The 13702-nt window shown below is 45.0% G+C and overlaps 1 protein-coding gene and 1 long non-coding RNA gene across 2 annotated transcripts; both read left to right on the top strand.

The window, feature by feature from the left end:
* Nucleotides 1–1063: 1063 nt before the first annotated feature.
* On the top strand, nt 1064–6102 carry LOC127293916 (uncharacterized). Its single transcript, XR_007846232.2, has 6 exons — nt 1064–1937; nt 2304–2635; nt 4003–4152; nt 4768–4995; nt 5098–5592; nt 5688–6102. It is a non-coding gene; the product is annotated as an uncharacterized lncRNA (long non-coding RNA).
* A 1691-nt stretch (nt 6103–7793) lies between these two features.
* On the top strand, nt 7794–12887 carry LOC127293914 (cycloeucalenol cycloisomerase). Its single transcript, XM_051323622.1, has 8 exons — nt 7794–7946; nt 8028–8194; nt 8362–8445; nt 9131–9172; nt 9636–9746; nt 10238–10429; nt 11587–11684; nt 12417–12887. The coding sequence occupies exons 1-8, from the start codon at nt 7940–7942 to the stop codon at nt 12583–12585; spliced, it is 870 nt and encodes a 289-aa protein (XP_051179582.1). The 5' UTR covers nt 7794–7939; the 3' UTR covers nt 12586–12887.
* Nucleotides 12888–13702: the final 815 nt, after the last annotated feature.

Below are 13702 nucleotides of genomic sequence, written 5' to 3'. Positions count from 1 at the left end.
CGTCCGCGTCGACACATCCGTTCCCCTAATTTTGGAAACTGATGGGTCGAGGATGACAACGCACATGTCTTCCCAGGAGTGCCACGGGCCCGCATGTAATAGACCCGACGAAGAAAGGCTGACCGGCGGCAGCAGCCACGCCATCAAAGCGACCGCTGACCAGTGCCGCCGCCATCAAAGCTTATGCCTGCGTGCATTGATGTCGCTAGCGCCGGGACGCTTAAGCTTCTGCGCGTATATTGATGTTGGCCCGATGGCGCCGACATCGATGCTCGTGGCGAGGGCTACTTAAGCTAGCCCTGCGCCCGACGGCCGCACCACTTGTCTCGCCAGATCGCTATCCGAAGGGAGATGAAGCTGCCGAGCTGGATGAAGAAGGGCGCCTACGACCACGAGGCCGAGTCCTCATCCGACAACCGCCGCCGCCACTACCATGATTCTCCGCCTCGGCGGAACCCTGCATGGCCTCACCATCTTCCTCCACCGCCAGACCCTGCGCAGTTCGTTGGCCCACAGGCCGCGGTGGCAAAATACCAGCCGAATGTGCCGCGCCGCCGCGCGCGCTGTCTGGCCGACTGGACAACGAGACCTATCCACGGGCCGATCCAAACAAATAAAAATGGATCCATTTATTTAGATCGCCGATTTGAATCGAACCGCCGGAGATATCCTTTAACTTAAGGAAAAATTTGCAGTTAATATGTCACAAAATTATAATGGTATTTAGCAAAGACAGACGGTGTGTTTGAGCAAATGACAAAAAAATAGCTATATCCTGTAACAAATTTTCACTTTAAAGGGGTCGAGCCGCTCGATGTACGCACGCTCATCCTCCACGCCCTCGCAGATGCAAACAATGCTAAAAACCGGGCACTGCTCATGCGCACACGAGCAATCTTTACTATTAAATGTGAGTTGGTCGTTTGACACTCAACGCACTTTGGTGGTCGTCATTGGAAGAATCCGGACCGTCCAATCGTCATCGGCCGTGCACATCGCGCTGTGATGGAACGCTCTCGCCCATCCCGTCTCTATCATTTCTCCCTCGCCCCATTTACGTTCTTTTTTTTCTCTCGCCTTAGGGTTCCCGTCGATGCCGCCGATTCTCCCCTTGAGGCCTGAGTCCTTCCTCTCAAATGATCCAGGTGAGTCCAGAGACGGCGGCGGCACGCGAGATCTCCTAAGCGACGAGCGCGGTTGGTGCTCGATTCACTGTGGAGGCGGTGCAGGGTGCGCGGTCTTTCACACTTCATCCACCACCGCCCTAGCCCCTCCTCCTCCGCCGGTACCCAACCGCCGTTCAATCCTCCTGACGCCGCCCCCGCCGGCCCATTCGCGTTCTAGATGGGGCTCGACCACCTCATTTCCCACGCCCATGGGAAGGGCTCCAAAACGGGAGAGCCATCCCTCGACGGATCTGAGCGGGGCAGCGAAGCCGTGGAGAGATTGACGGATCTGAGCGTCATCGCTCGACGGTGGGTCGCGAACCTCAATGCTTCCCGAGATCTCTGCCATCTCACTCCATCTTCGACGCAACGGGTTGCAGCGGCGCAAACTTACCATAGGTGCGGCGTCCTCCCACAGCTTCCGCCTTCATGAGGAAATCCCCTTCTTCTTCCTCCCCTCTCATGGACCTCTGTCACCCTCTCCTGCTGCGCTACCATGTTTTTCTACTTTAACCACAACACGCAAGCCGGGTAGGAAGGATTACAAGGAACGGGAGAGTCATCGCCTCAACTCTGTCCTGGACAGACTCGACTGGGGTGGCTACAGAGAACAATAAAGTTGGTTAAACTGAGTAGAATTATAGGTTGAGAAATGGAAATCGAGTCAGGTGGCGTGTTTGCCCGCAGAAATAACAGTGACATTGAAGAAGAGGTCCAAGGAGAGGATCCTTAGCACACTCTGGATCCAGAGTCTCTCGAGTGGATGAAGAGGTAAGCTTGTTATTGTCATGTACTCCTATTTAGAATCGCTCAATGCTGAAATATTTCTTTCCCCTAACCTGTTGTTAAAAAAATTGGGTTATGCCATATGGATGCTGACCCACTATGGCTAGAGTAGTACACGAGTGTTCTTTTTTCACGAGGTCTTCAAAATGTTGCTCTTCATATTATTGTAGTTTTTACTGAATTTTTTTATGCAACTATGTGTAGACTCCAGACTGGCATCACTGTATTCTGCCGTTTAGAGAAATCAATCTATTGCTGAACGCAGAACAGAAAATGTGGTGGATCTAGAAATTAGTTCTACATTTGACTTCATTTAGCGATGGAAACTGAATATATTTTTGTCTGGTGCAGGATGTTGTTGTGCCGAAAGAAAACATGGCGATTGCAAGGCATGCAAGCCGGGCTATGTTTCAGCAATTTGAACCAATACTGTATGGGCAGGCACATACGGGAAGTGCTCGGTTTGGATTACTTTTGTTTCCATACTGGAGTCAGCGGGAGGGGAATTGGAGGTTCTTGCTCCTCTGCAAAATCAGTCCGCCAGCTTTCCCCAAGAGAAGAGTTTGATCAAAACAACATCTATCTGATCAAGCACACATGGCTAGAGTAGTATACGAGGAATAATTTGACTGTAAGTGGCGATGGTTTTCACATATGATCTGTTGTTCTTCCACACACTACAGGTGGAATTATGACCGACAACTTCCTCTCTCGCGTCGCTCCTCCTGGCGACCGGGAGGGGCAAACCCTAGCCGCCGCCGCCCCGTCCGCCCTCCCCCCTCTCTCCCTCCTCGTCGCCCCTCGAGGTGCTGCCGGCCAAAGGCCGCGGCGCCGGTGAAGGGGGCGGCGGGGATTTGGCCCTCGGCTGCGGTCCCCGGCGCCAAGCACAGCCGCATGGAGGAAGGTGGCCAGGCTGGGCTTGCCGGGGCTGAGGCCGCTGCCCGGCGACGCTCTCCACCCCCGACGCGTCTCCCCTTTGGTCGGCGACTCCGGCAGCCGCTCCTCCGTCCGTGGCGGCGGGTGGCTCTCGGGATCTGGCGGCTCGGTGGCGGCGGGCTTCGGTGCTTTGGAGGGGCTGCGGTGGTGGTCTCGGCGGGGCCACTGGACGCGGAGCGGCGGCTCGGATGGTGGCGGCGGTGCCATCTTCTTCGCGGCGAGCGGTGGCCCGTGGCCCTGGCCGTGTGGGCGGCAGGGTTGCGGTGAGATCTAGTCCGGGGTGTCATGGCGGCCGGTGAAAACCGAGCCTCGACCTCGGTCTTGGCGGATGATGGCGGCGTCGGGCGACGTCGTTACCTTGTCGAAGGCGTCATCTTTGCCCGTCTTGCCACTACACTCGGCGGGTTCGGGATGCGCGGCTGCCGGTGAAAACCGTGCTCCGACCTCGGTTGGCGGACGATGACGACGTGTCACGCCGCTACCTTCTTGAAGGCATCGTCGTCGCAGTCTGCGGTCTCTCACTCGTGCTGCTCCGGGGGAAACCCTAGGTCCGGGTCTCCCGGATCGGACGATGGCGGCGCGCTCTGCGTCGTTCTACCTCTTGGGGCATCGTTTTTGGAGCAGCTGCTGGATGTTGGCGGATGTTGGTAGAGTGGATGGTGGAGCCGTCTGGCGTCATGGTGGCATCGACGGCAGGTCTTGCAAGGTTAATGCGATTATCTCTCTTGAAGATGGAGTCGAGGAAGACGGCGGAAGCAACTCCTGTGGCGTGGGCGTTGGCGTGCGCTGAGAGTCTCGTTTGATCGGATGTGCTTCTCACCTGCTATTGGGCGGTTTGGGAAGGCATTTAGTTTGGATGATGTGAGTTGGTGTATTGTCACCCTATACATCCCACTGTAGGTATAGTTAGGTTGCTTCGAGAGTGATCTTTTGTATTGTTTCTTGTAAGGCTTCATGAATAATCTATTAAAAAGCCGTGTGCATCCTTTGGATGCAGAAGCTGGGGCGATTTTTCCCCCTTTTCGAAAAAAAAGGTGGAATTATGACCTACAAATTTCCATTTGATTTATTGTCCAAGAGGGCCATTGGTGCTAAAAGTATCATACTCATGCAGGTCATGGATCATGTTGGTATATAAGCACATGTTTGCGCTTCTGTGGCGTATAGACATTGGAACATATACATTCATGTGCTAGAGCTTGTTTGGTCAGGAGATGCCAGCCCAAAAGTTAGAAAATCACGCAATAACGAATTTATTTTAAAGGTAAGAATAATCATTGGAGTAATAATAATCTACAAAAGGTAGCACATTTTAAGTTTCTGAGGTAGGTGGTGCATGAGAAATGGAATCATGTGGTGATTTGTCATTTGGTTTCTTTTTATGTATTTATTTCAGTACACATAAGTTATAAAAGGTCGTATTTATTTCAGCATTGATGCGTGAATGGTTTACTCCACTAGACATATTGTGCGCAATTAGCTGGGATGTTTGTTTTTCTGGTCCTTTATCAATTTTTCACCGTGAAAATATACAATACAGTCGTAGGACAGATACGTGTGCTAACCAAATACAGATAGCTCAACAAAATTGTAATCAAATGGTGCTCGCCTGCTTATGCTAATCATCCAACACAAGCCTGTTAAATATTCCTTCTCTGTAGAGGCTAGAAATTAAATATCAAATCCACATGCTTAATTTGAATGGTATGTATTCATTAAAATACTCACAACTTCTCTATAATATATATTTGCATGCATTTATATCTTAGTCAGTTTGCATGATGATGTTTAATTTCTTTGCAGGACCAACCAACTATTTACAGATGTGTCTACCATTAGCCAGTGCTCATATAAGCGATGTGTTTGTTTGTATTCCCAGGTACACACCGGCGTAGAGACCGCCTTCCTGCACTAGGAACTCTCCAGATCAACAGCTTGGCTGCACTAGGGACTTGCCATCGTCGACACCTGTCTGCCGAGACTTACTCCGTACCGACCACGACGCATGCCGCTAATGACGCCTGTCTTGCAGGCTTGCAGCTGACCCCGACGCACCCTACCTAGACCAGGAGGTTGTCGCCACTGCATTGTTTTTGTCCACCAAGAGGTCATCTCTCGAAAAGGACCATATGCGAACGTGGCTTCCCATACCAATCATCTCTCATGGCGTCTCTCTCTCTCTCATCGAATCCATTCTCTCATATTGCAGGTTAATTCCGTTCCGATTGATGAAATCTGCAGCAATCAAACCATTTACCGTGTGGTATGATCTTTTTTGCAATGGATTAGATGCAGACGAGTTGAAACATGGTACCTGAAGTTTTTCCCTATCCGTACCACATTATTTTTCATTGTCGACGTTCTGTACTCCGAACTTCGTAGAAAAGGTAAGCATCTACAAGATGGTTTACCCTGCTAAGGCATTTTATTTCTACAGATTACACTAAAGCATTCAAAATCTTTAGTCATGTATGTTGGCCACCATTGTGGTGCTTATGCGAAGAACAACTCTGGAAATATGCGCGTTCTGATTTTTTGTCAGCTTTTGTTCATGAGTTATTTGTGTAATGACTGGAGCGGTGGAGACATCAGTTTTGCTTATAGCTACATTGCCATGGGCGTTTTTGTTCTGTTCCACTTATTTCGTGAAGCTTCTGGTAAGAAGGCTCCTCGAATAAAAGTGGAATTCAATGATTTCCTCGAGGTATTGCACTCATCTTCAGTTCACTTCATCCTTTAGTCTTTTGTTTGGTGTAGTTTTCTTAAGATATTTATTCTACCCATTGTTTGTGCTTCTAGAAAAACGCGTGAGCATTTCAATGGAACTTATCATGGTCATGGTGCTGCACCCTAGATTAGGGAGGAGACCCAGCGTGGCAGGGATTATATTGACTGCCACGCCGCCAATGTTGTTCCCTGTAATCCTCAACCTCCCTCCCAGCAATGCTGACATGGAGTTCTTCTTGGTCCCCGTGTCCTTCACGTAACACAAAAGGGTGATCTTGTCCAGCTTGAACTTATGTTCATCCTATTTATTCAAGTTTTTATCCCTTTGTATTTGCCGTGGCAGACAATCTGGTTTAGGATGGATTGATGGAAGTCTACATCAAATGTAGGAAAGATGGAAAGAACTTCAGTACACCAATATGCAATTTCTGGTGTACATTCTTTAAAAATCTGCGTTTTTTCAATTGAACTGAACCTACTTGTGTTTCTTGGTCATCTAAAATGAAGCTTACTTATATTTTGTTCTCCAATCCTTATTACAACAAAATAATTGAAATGTGTAGACAGATTATAGTTTCTGTCAAAATTGCATGCAAAGTAATATCGAATAAGTTGTTTGATATGGTAAGGTTAGCAACAACAATTAATTCACCCAAAGGACCAACCAGATCGTGCATAGAGCGGAAATTTAAGTTTCCCTTTCCTTTTGTTTTTCTCTTCGAGGAAGCAAGTTCGATCAGGTTTGTGATGCAACAACTGTAGTCATGCGCTACTAATCATATGAGCGGACGACCATGCCCAGTTAAGGCAGTGAGGAGACTCATGAAAAAAAAGGATGACGGCAAACACGCCCATCCAATTACAGTATGTACATAGATGCAGGAGAAAAATGGATATCTTACCCACATGCTCAATCTGTGGCACCGAAGCTGAAACAAGTTTCCATGCTATGATTATCTGTACAAAAGCAAGGGCGCTGAGGCAGAAAATGCGAGAAGAATGGGACCTGCCACCTGAGAACAACCTAAGGTTCACAGGGGATGATTGGGCCATCATCCTGCTCAGCCAAGTAGATGCCAGAATGCGGGCAAAACAAGAATCTGGTCGAGAACCTAGCACTTATGAAATAAAGTATTTTTTGGCGATGTTAAGTGTTCGATTGTGCAATCGTCTGTCTTCCTCCAATCTTATTTAGCGTCCACTGATGATACTAGAGAGACTGAAGAAGTTATCGATTTCGAAGGGAAGAAACCTATGTACTGCCCGATTGATACTAGCAACGATAGAAAGAACACCTCTTCTATCACCTGGACTATTCCAGCCCAAGGCTGGTGTAAGCTAAATTTTGATGCGGGTTTTTCAGTAGACACAAACACAGGCTCGTGGGGGGGCAATCCTAAGGGATGAAGTTGGCAAAACCTTGATGGTAGCCTGGGGTCATATTGATCATTGTCCAACTGCGGAGGTAGCAGAAGCTGTGGCCGGTATTCGCAGTTAAAGCCATCATATAGAGAATGATTGTGCTGCAGCAAGTCTGCTATATCTGGCTTGATTCGTGAAATGAAGGACCTACTTAGTTTTTACTAGGTTTTGTAGCTGCTAAGGTAGATCATGCAAATAATTTAGTTGCACACGAGTTAGCTAAACTAGGGTGCTCTGTAAATGAGCATGTGTTCTCTGTTTCAGCGCCCCCAGTGTGTGGTTGGTCTGATCAATAGAAATTGTAACTCTGTGCGTGATTCTATTTAATATAAGCTGAAGCTTTAAAAAATAAAAATAGTATGTGCTTGAGTTGTGCTTGTTACTTGCGTCGTGTCCATAAGTATGATGTGCTTGCTCCTAGATGACCGTGTATGTACACATTATAGGGCTGCAACATTGTACCGTGACAAGACAGTGATGACTCCGATTAAAAAAGTCATGATGTTTAGCTACAATGATGAAGGGCAAAGGCAATAAAGTATAAACACTTTTATAAGTCATAAATTAAGCGGACGTCAATAAGCCGTAGCAACGCACGGGCATTTCACTAGTACTGGTAAAAAACTTTATAAAATTAGAAAGAAATATTATTCTGATCACCCAATCAGATGAACAGTAGGTAGATCCGTATGGCCCCGATCTGGCCCAGTCCTTGCCGGACCCACCTGTCATCGTCTGAGAGAACCGGCCGCAATTTCCTTCAGTTGGGGTGTCCGTCAGTCATCATCAGTGGAGCGCACTTCCGCCAACGCCGAATTGCGATCTTCCCGCCGTCCGCCGCAAACGCACGCAGCATCAGTCACCGGCGGCAGCGAGCCCAGGGCTAACAGCGCGACCGGACGATGACAGGTGAGCCGCCGCGCCCGCCTGCGGTGCCAAATAGTGTCCCTCCACGTGTCTCCCCGCCTCACCCGGAGAGAGATCTTGCAGCTGTCCGGCGGCACGCGGGCGCGAAGCCCAGGGGCGGCGCCGCGGGGAAGAACCCGTGGCTGGCGGCGGACGGGAGCAAGCGCTGGGGGGAGACGTTCTTCCTGCTCTACACCCCCTTCTGGCTCACGCTCTGCCTCGGCGTCGTCGTCCCCTTCAAGCTCTACGAGGTACTCGCGCTCGCGGCCCTCGCCGTCTTCTCGATCTACATTTCTCTGACGGAGATTGGATCCTGAAATGAGATTCGATCCTGCCTCTTTGTCTTGTAGTGATTTTGGATCAGTTCTGTTTTTGTTCAGCTTTCTTGGTTTTTTTTTTTTGTTGTTGCGATGTGCAGAGGTTCACGGAGCTGGAGTACTTGGTTCTCGCATTGGTGTCAACCCTGCCTGCTTTTCTCCTCCCTCTGTTCTTCGTAGGGAAGGTAATTTGGCATCCTCGTCCCACTTTGGAAGATGTGTTCGATGTGATACTCTGTCTTCAGAGGGTAACCATGTCAGAATAAACACCATTAGCAGCAAAAGGGACAATTTCTGCACAGCAGCATTACTGTTTAGCGAAATCCAGGTGTCTACTGTTCTGGGGAGTTGAGAAACATTAGGTACACAAACAGAGACTTAAATATGTCATGGCAATCAAGATGACAATTAGAGTTGAGGAAACATTCTCTGTTCAGAATGCACTAGCATTTTGGTGTTTTTCGATTAGCTGGGATTTCCGACCGTAGCATCAGTTCCTTTTGCCTTTACAGAGGAATATATATTATTGCTGCAGTAAGTAAAGAATGAATATCAAGGGTGGGGAAAGGTACAAAAGTATTAAATGCTGAGCCGACAAATCCACAAAAAAATTATAATAATGGGCAGAGAACAGGAGCACAGAGGAGGATGGGCTTCTCTCACTTGCAGTCTCCAGCTGTCTGATTGAGCTTAAGTTTGGCACTGCATATATTCCTTCAGCATTTATCTTCCTATTTCCTGTCCCAAAACTAGACCGTCCTATTTTAGTCCATAAAGAATGAAATTTCCAACTTATTATGTTACTCTTCTACTGGTATGCAAAACCATTCACATATTTGGAAGTTAACTTCTATACTTCCTTCATTTCAGGCGGATAGTATTAGAAGCTTGAAAGATCGTTACTGGGTCAAGGTAAGTATTTTCAGTGGATTTTTTTAAGCCCATTTGAGTCCTAGAAATGAACCCTTCCTTTAAAAATCCCACAGCTGTATGTAACATGATACTATTTTATGGATCCGATTCAGAATTATATTTTCCACTACAGTTTTACCTTACTCTGGTTCAACTTCCACCCTCTGTAAAAGATGTGGTTGTATAGCAATAGATGTGTCAAATATTAAAATTTATTTTGTCAAGTGTCACTTGTGAGTCTTGAAAGCTTTTGTATAATAAAAATCAGCAAACTGCTCTGGATAAATAATCACTAGTCATATATATTCTTCAGTACCAAAAAAAAAAACTACTCTATTACCAAACTATTTATACATGTAACCTGAGCAGTATTTCTCGTTGTCCATGGGCTTAGTTTTATTTGGTGATGTATTTTTTCACATTAATTCCTGTTTGCTAATTGCATGATACATTTCCATTGCAGGCTAATGTTTGGATCATGATTTTCAGTTATGTTGGCAACTACTTTTGGACACATTACTTCTTCACAGTTCTTGGTGCGTCATATACTTTTCCATCATGGAGGATGAATAATGTAAGATCTTCATCGCACAAGGAATTAATGAGTGGAGAAATTTCACCTAGAGCACTGCTCTGTACAATTGTTTAATTTTGCGACCTACACATGTGTTTGTGTATACTTATAAAATTTATGAACTAGGTTATCACTTTGTAGCTTTGCTTCCACTTCATATTTTCCAATCCATCTGTTCTCCTCTGCAAATCAGGGTTAATTCAAGGGTTTAAGTTTTGGCATATTTGTCGAATGATATACCCTTGTGCTACCAGTTCTCAGCTAGTTATTTCCTGGTTTAGTCTGCACCACATTTTATACTTTACTGGTACAGACCAGATATGTGTCTGCTCGGCAACCTTCTGTCGTAATTCTGTTTCTAGTGCATTGTGGGATAGTAACTACCATTTAATTTCCATGTCATTTTCTTTTCTTAGTAGCAGTTATTGCAATTTACTACATGGATTCTATATTTTTTTTTGCAATGCTTACTATTTTTCTTCATGTTTCAGGTACCCCATACTACATTTCTTCTGGCTCATTCCTGCTTCTTATTGTATCACATGGCATCAAATATGACACTTCGTAGATTGCGTCACACTACAGCTCATCTGCCACAGTCTGTTCGGTGGTTCTTTGATGCTGCATGGATTTTAGCATTCTCATACTTTTTTGCCTACTTGGAGACTCTAGCCATTACAAATGTATGTTCCATGCTCCAGCTTATTTCTTCATGCGTAGACTGCTATGAATATTATGAGTTTTTCTCCCCAGTCTAGTAGTATTGAACTTTCCTCGCTTGCTTATTGTAGTAATCTTCAATAATTTGTTCCTTAATTCTGGAAAATACAAACTATTTTGATTAAATCCAATTTGTTATAAATTTTGTGTGTCTATCTCATGTGGCTTAATTGCGCAAAACACATAGACTCTAACGATGTATCCTGGTGGACTAAGTAGATCCCACAGAGCATGCAGATAGTGCCCTTTAGTCTCCAATTATGGGCAACAGTAGATAAGAACTTAATTTTTCTGTTAACTACTATGTTATATCATGCTTGTACATATTGTTCATAATTAATATAAATCAGTGATGGTTAGTGTAATTCTTTCGACTCACTTCTACCATTCACTTTGAACATTACGTGCCAGGAATCAGTTCTATGGTGCACGAGGAAGAATAAAAAGGCAGTTAAATACATTTGATAATTTTTTATATTCAAATTAATATATTTTGAAATAGCATCTGCATGTTGCCACTTAATGTTTTGAGAAAATGATTACTCAGTATTTTGGTTGCTTGACATGGAGAAAAATCGTTAGCTCCTAGTGTAGATTGTATCATCTGATTGACTAAGATTCCATTACCTTATGTCTCGCAGTCTCGCTATTAAAAGGTAGTGATTCTGTGTAATACTGAATTGTTTACTTTTTAGTGTCAAACCAGAGGTTTTTGTATCATCCATTTATTTTTTCATGCACGAAAGTTCAAACACTATGGTAGGGTAGTTGGGAAAAAAGAATAAAGCAAAACACTCTGCCGCGATGCAACCATTTGTGGCATCACATAACATTATGATTTAGGAAATTTGGATGCGCACAACTACAGTATGTCATTTTTTTTTCTTAGAGAAGCATGTCATTATTTGTCTTTCTTAGGGAAGTACTCCGTATGTTATTATTTGTTTTTCTTAAAGAAGCAAGTCACTATTTGATTTTCTTAGAGAAGTATGCCATCTAAATGTTGCTTTGCTTGTATCAGTATCTTCTGCTTCCACATAATTTTATTTATTTATGTATAACGTTTTCCCTTTCTGTTCCCCAAGAAACTATATTCTGATGTTGCTGTGGACCTTTGCAGTTTCCGTACTATGAATTCGTTGATCGGGACGCAATGTACAAAGTTGGATCAATGTTTTATGCAATATACTTCCTTGTCAGCTTTCCAATGTTCGCAAGGTAAAATTTGGTCAGAATTTAGACATGTTTTAACAGGTTTCATGGATAATGTTCTCTTTGCTCTTTTTCATAGAGTTGAGCTATGCATCTGTTTATTTTGGAAGGATACTCTTTTTAGTCCTATTTCTGCTATGCACTTCATCTATCATGCTGTCCGTTGAGATTGCATTATCTGGTTCCAGACTCGTTCATTATTTGCCAAAACACATCCGTCCGTTCCACATCATATGATGTTCTAGCTTTTTCTGAATCATATGTATCATCTAGATGTGTTTCAGTGTGTCTGTTCACTCATTTCAGTCCGTATGTAGTCAGTGTTAAAATATCCAAAACATCTTATAATTGGGAACAGAGGGAGTACTTTGCAGTAGCTGGCTGCTTATCTGTAGCTTTAGTACGCAAAAGAATGTAGTTCAAAATTATAGCAACTTACTTTCACATCATTTCAGCTGGGTAGATAGGCCTGTTATTGTCTCTAACAGTTATAATTTGATCCTTTTTGTGGTAGAAAAATCTCTTGTTTTCACTTTGTCCGAGCTTTTGGTTTTTTGATCCTTACCTGACGGCACACCAAAATCTTGCATCAGTACTCTGATTCTTAAGAAACACAACATATATCATTATCGAGACTAATAGGTGCTAAGCATTTATCATTATCAGGGCTGATAGTAATTGCATAAACACAAGGATGAGATGTATTCAGCTCTGTGTAACTCTGCTATTTTGCTTCAGGATCGACGAAAAAGCAGAGAAGTGGGACCTTGGCAGGGTAGCCGTCGACGCTCTCGGTGCAGCAATGCTCGTCACGATAATACTCGACCTGTGGCGCATATTCCTGGGGCCAATCGTACCCATACCTGAATCAAAACGGTGCGGCCAGCCGGGGCTTGCATGGTTCTAGGTGCAGAACGAAAGCGTCTAGTTCATAAACGCCGTGGATTCCTCTTTCTTGTGTGTACCGCCGACCGTACGGCGCTGCTGTTGTTCTGCAAGACTGTCCACTTCTGCATTGGAGATGGAAATTACTGAGCGAAGGCGTGATTCTTGTCGATGGATGAACTCATTGTTTGCATGTACTAATAGTATTTTCTTCATGGTCATAGCCCCATAGCCGACTGGTCGTAGATATTAAGCTGGATATTCGAACTCTTGTCGTAGGATGCATGCACATCAGGCAAATGAATAAGCTTTTTCTTTTGTTTTTGGGCGCAGATGAATTAGCTAGTGGTAATAAACATTTGTTGTTAACCTTTCGCAATGGAAGCACCAATTCAGACCAAATGCAGGTCAACTAGCAGCCCGGGTGTCTCAGCTACAAGCCCGGTCTGGAAAACAATTTGGCAACTAAAAATTCCAGGGAAAGTCAAAATTTTCTTATGGCGTGCTCTTCCTGGCAATGTTCCATTACAATTGTTGCTTGCAAACCGACATATTGGCACATCTGGTGAGTGCCCAATCTGTAACCATGGCCTGGAGGACATTTTGCACTTATTGTTTCTTTGTCCTGCAACGAAGGATATTTGGCTGGCACTAGGGTTTGATCATACTGTCAAAGAGGCTACCGTTGTAGATTGATCTGGTTCAGCAGTCTTAGAATATCTCGCGTGGTTAAGGGAGAATAACCTGCAAGGCTTTGATAATATCGGTTTGGAGGAGGTGATTGCGGTGACGTGTTGGTATCTTTGGTGGATTCGTCGGACAAGAGCCGGTGAAGAGACAGCCCTGTTTCTATACCGTTGCAAGACATCCATTATTGCACTCACACCGAATGCGGGCAAAGCACTGAGTCGCCAAGTGACAAATATTCAGGCTAAGTGGTGCAAACCAGATGCAAGATAGGTACAGCTATATGTTCATGCTTCTTATCGTGCAGATTCTCCATCAGGATCGACTGGAGCCGTTCTTCGCGACTACGAAAGGTAATCTGATCACAACATCAAATCTCTATTTCGCACATGTGAATTCAACGACAATGACGGTGCTGCGGTGAAAGAAGGCTTAGCATTAGCCAATAGAAT

Source organism: Lolium perenne, chromosome 4 (assembly GCF_019359855.2).
Source record: "Lolium perenne isolate Kyuss_39 chromosome 4, Kyuss_2.0, whole genome shotgun sequence".
Classification (NCBI taxonomy): domain Eukaryota; kingdom Viridiplantae; phylum Streptophyta; class Magnoliopsida; order Poales; family Poaceae; genus Lolium; species Lolium perenne.
The sequence above is the reverse complement of the archived record's forward strand: the minus strand, read 5'-3'. Positions and strand labels throughout refer to the sequence as shown.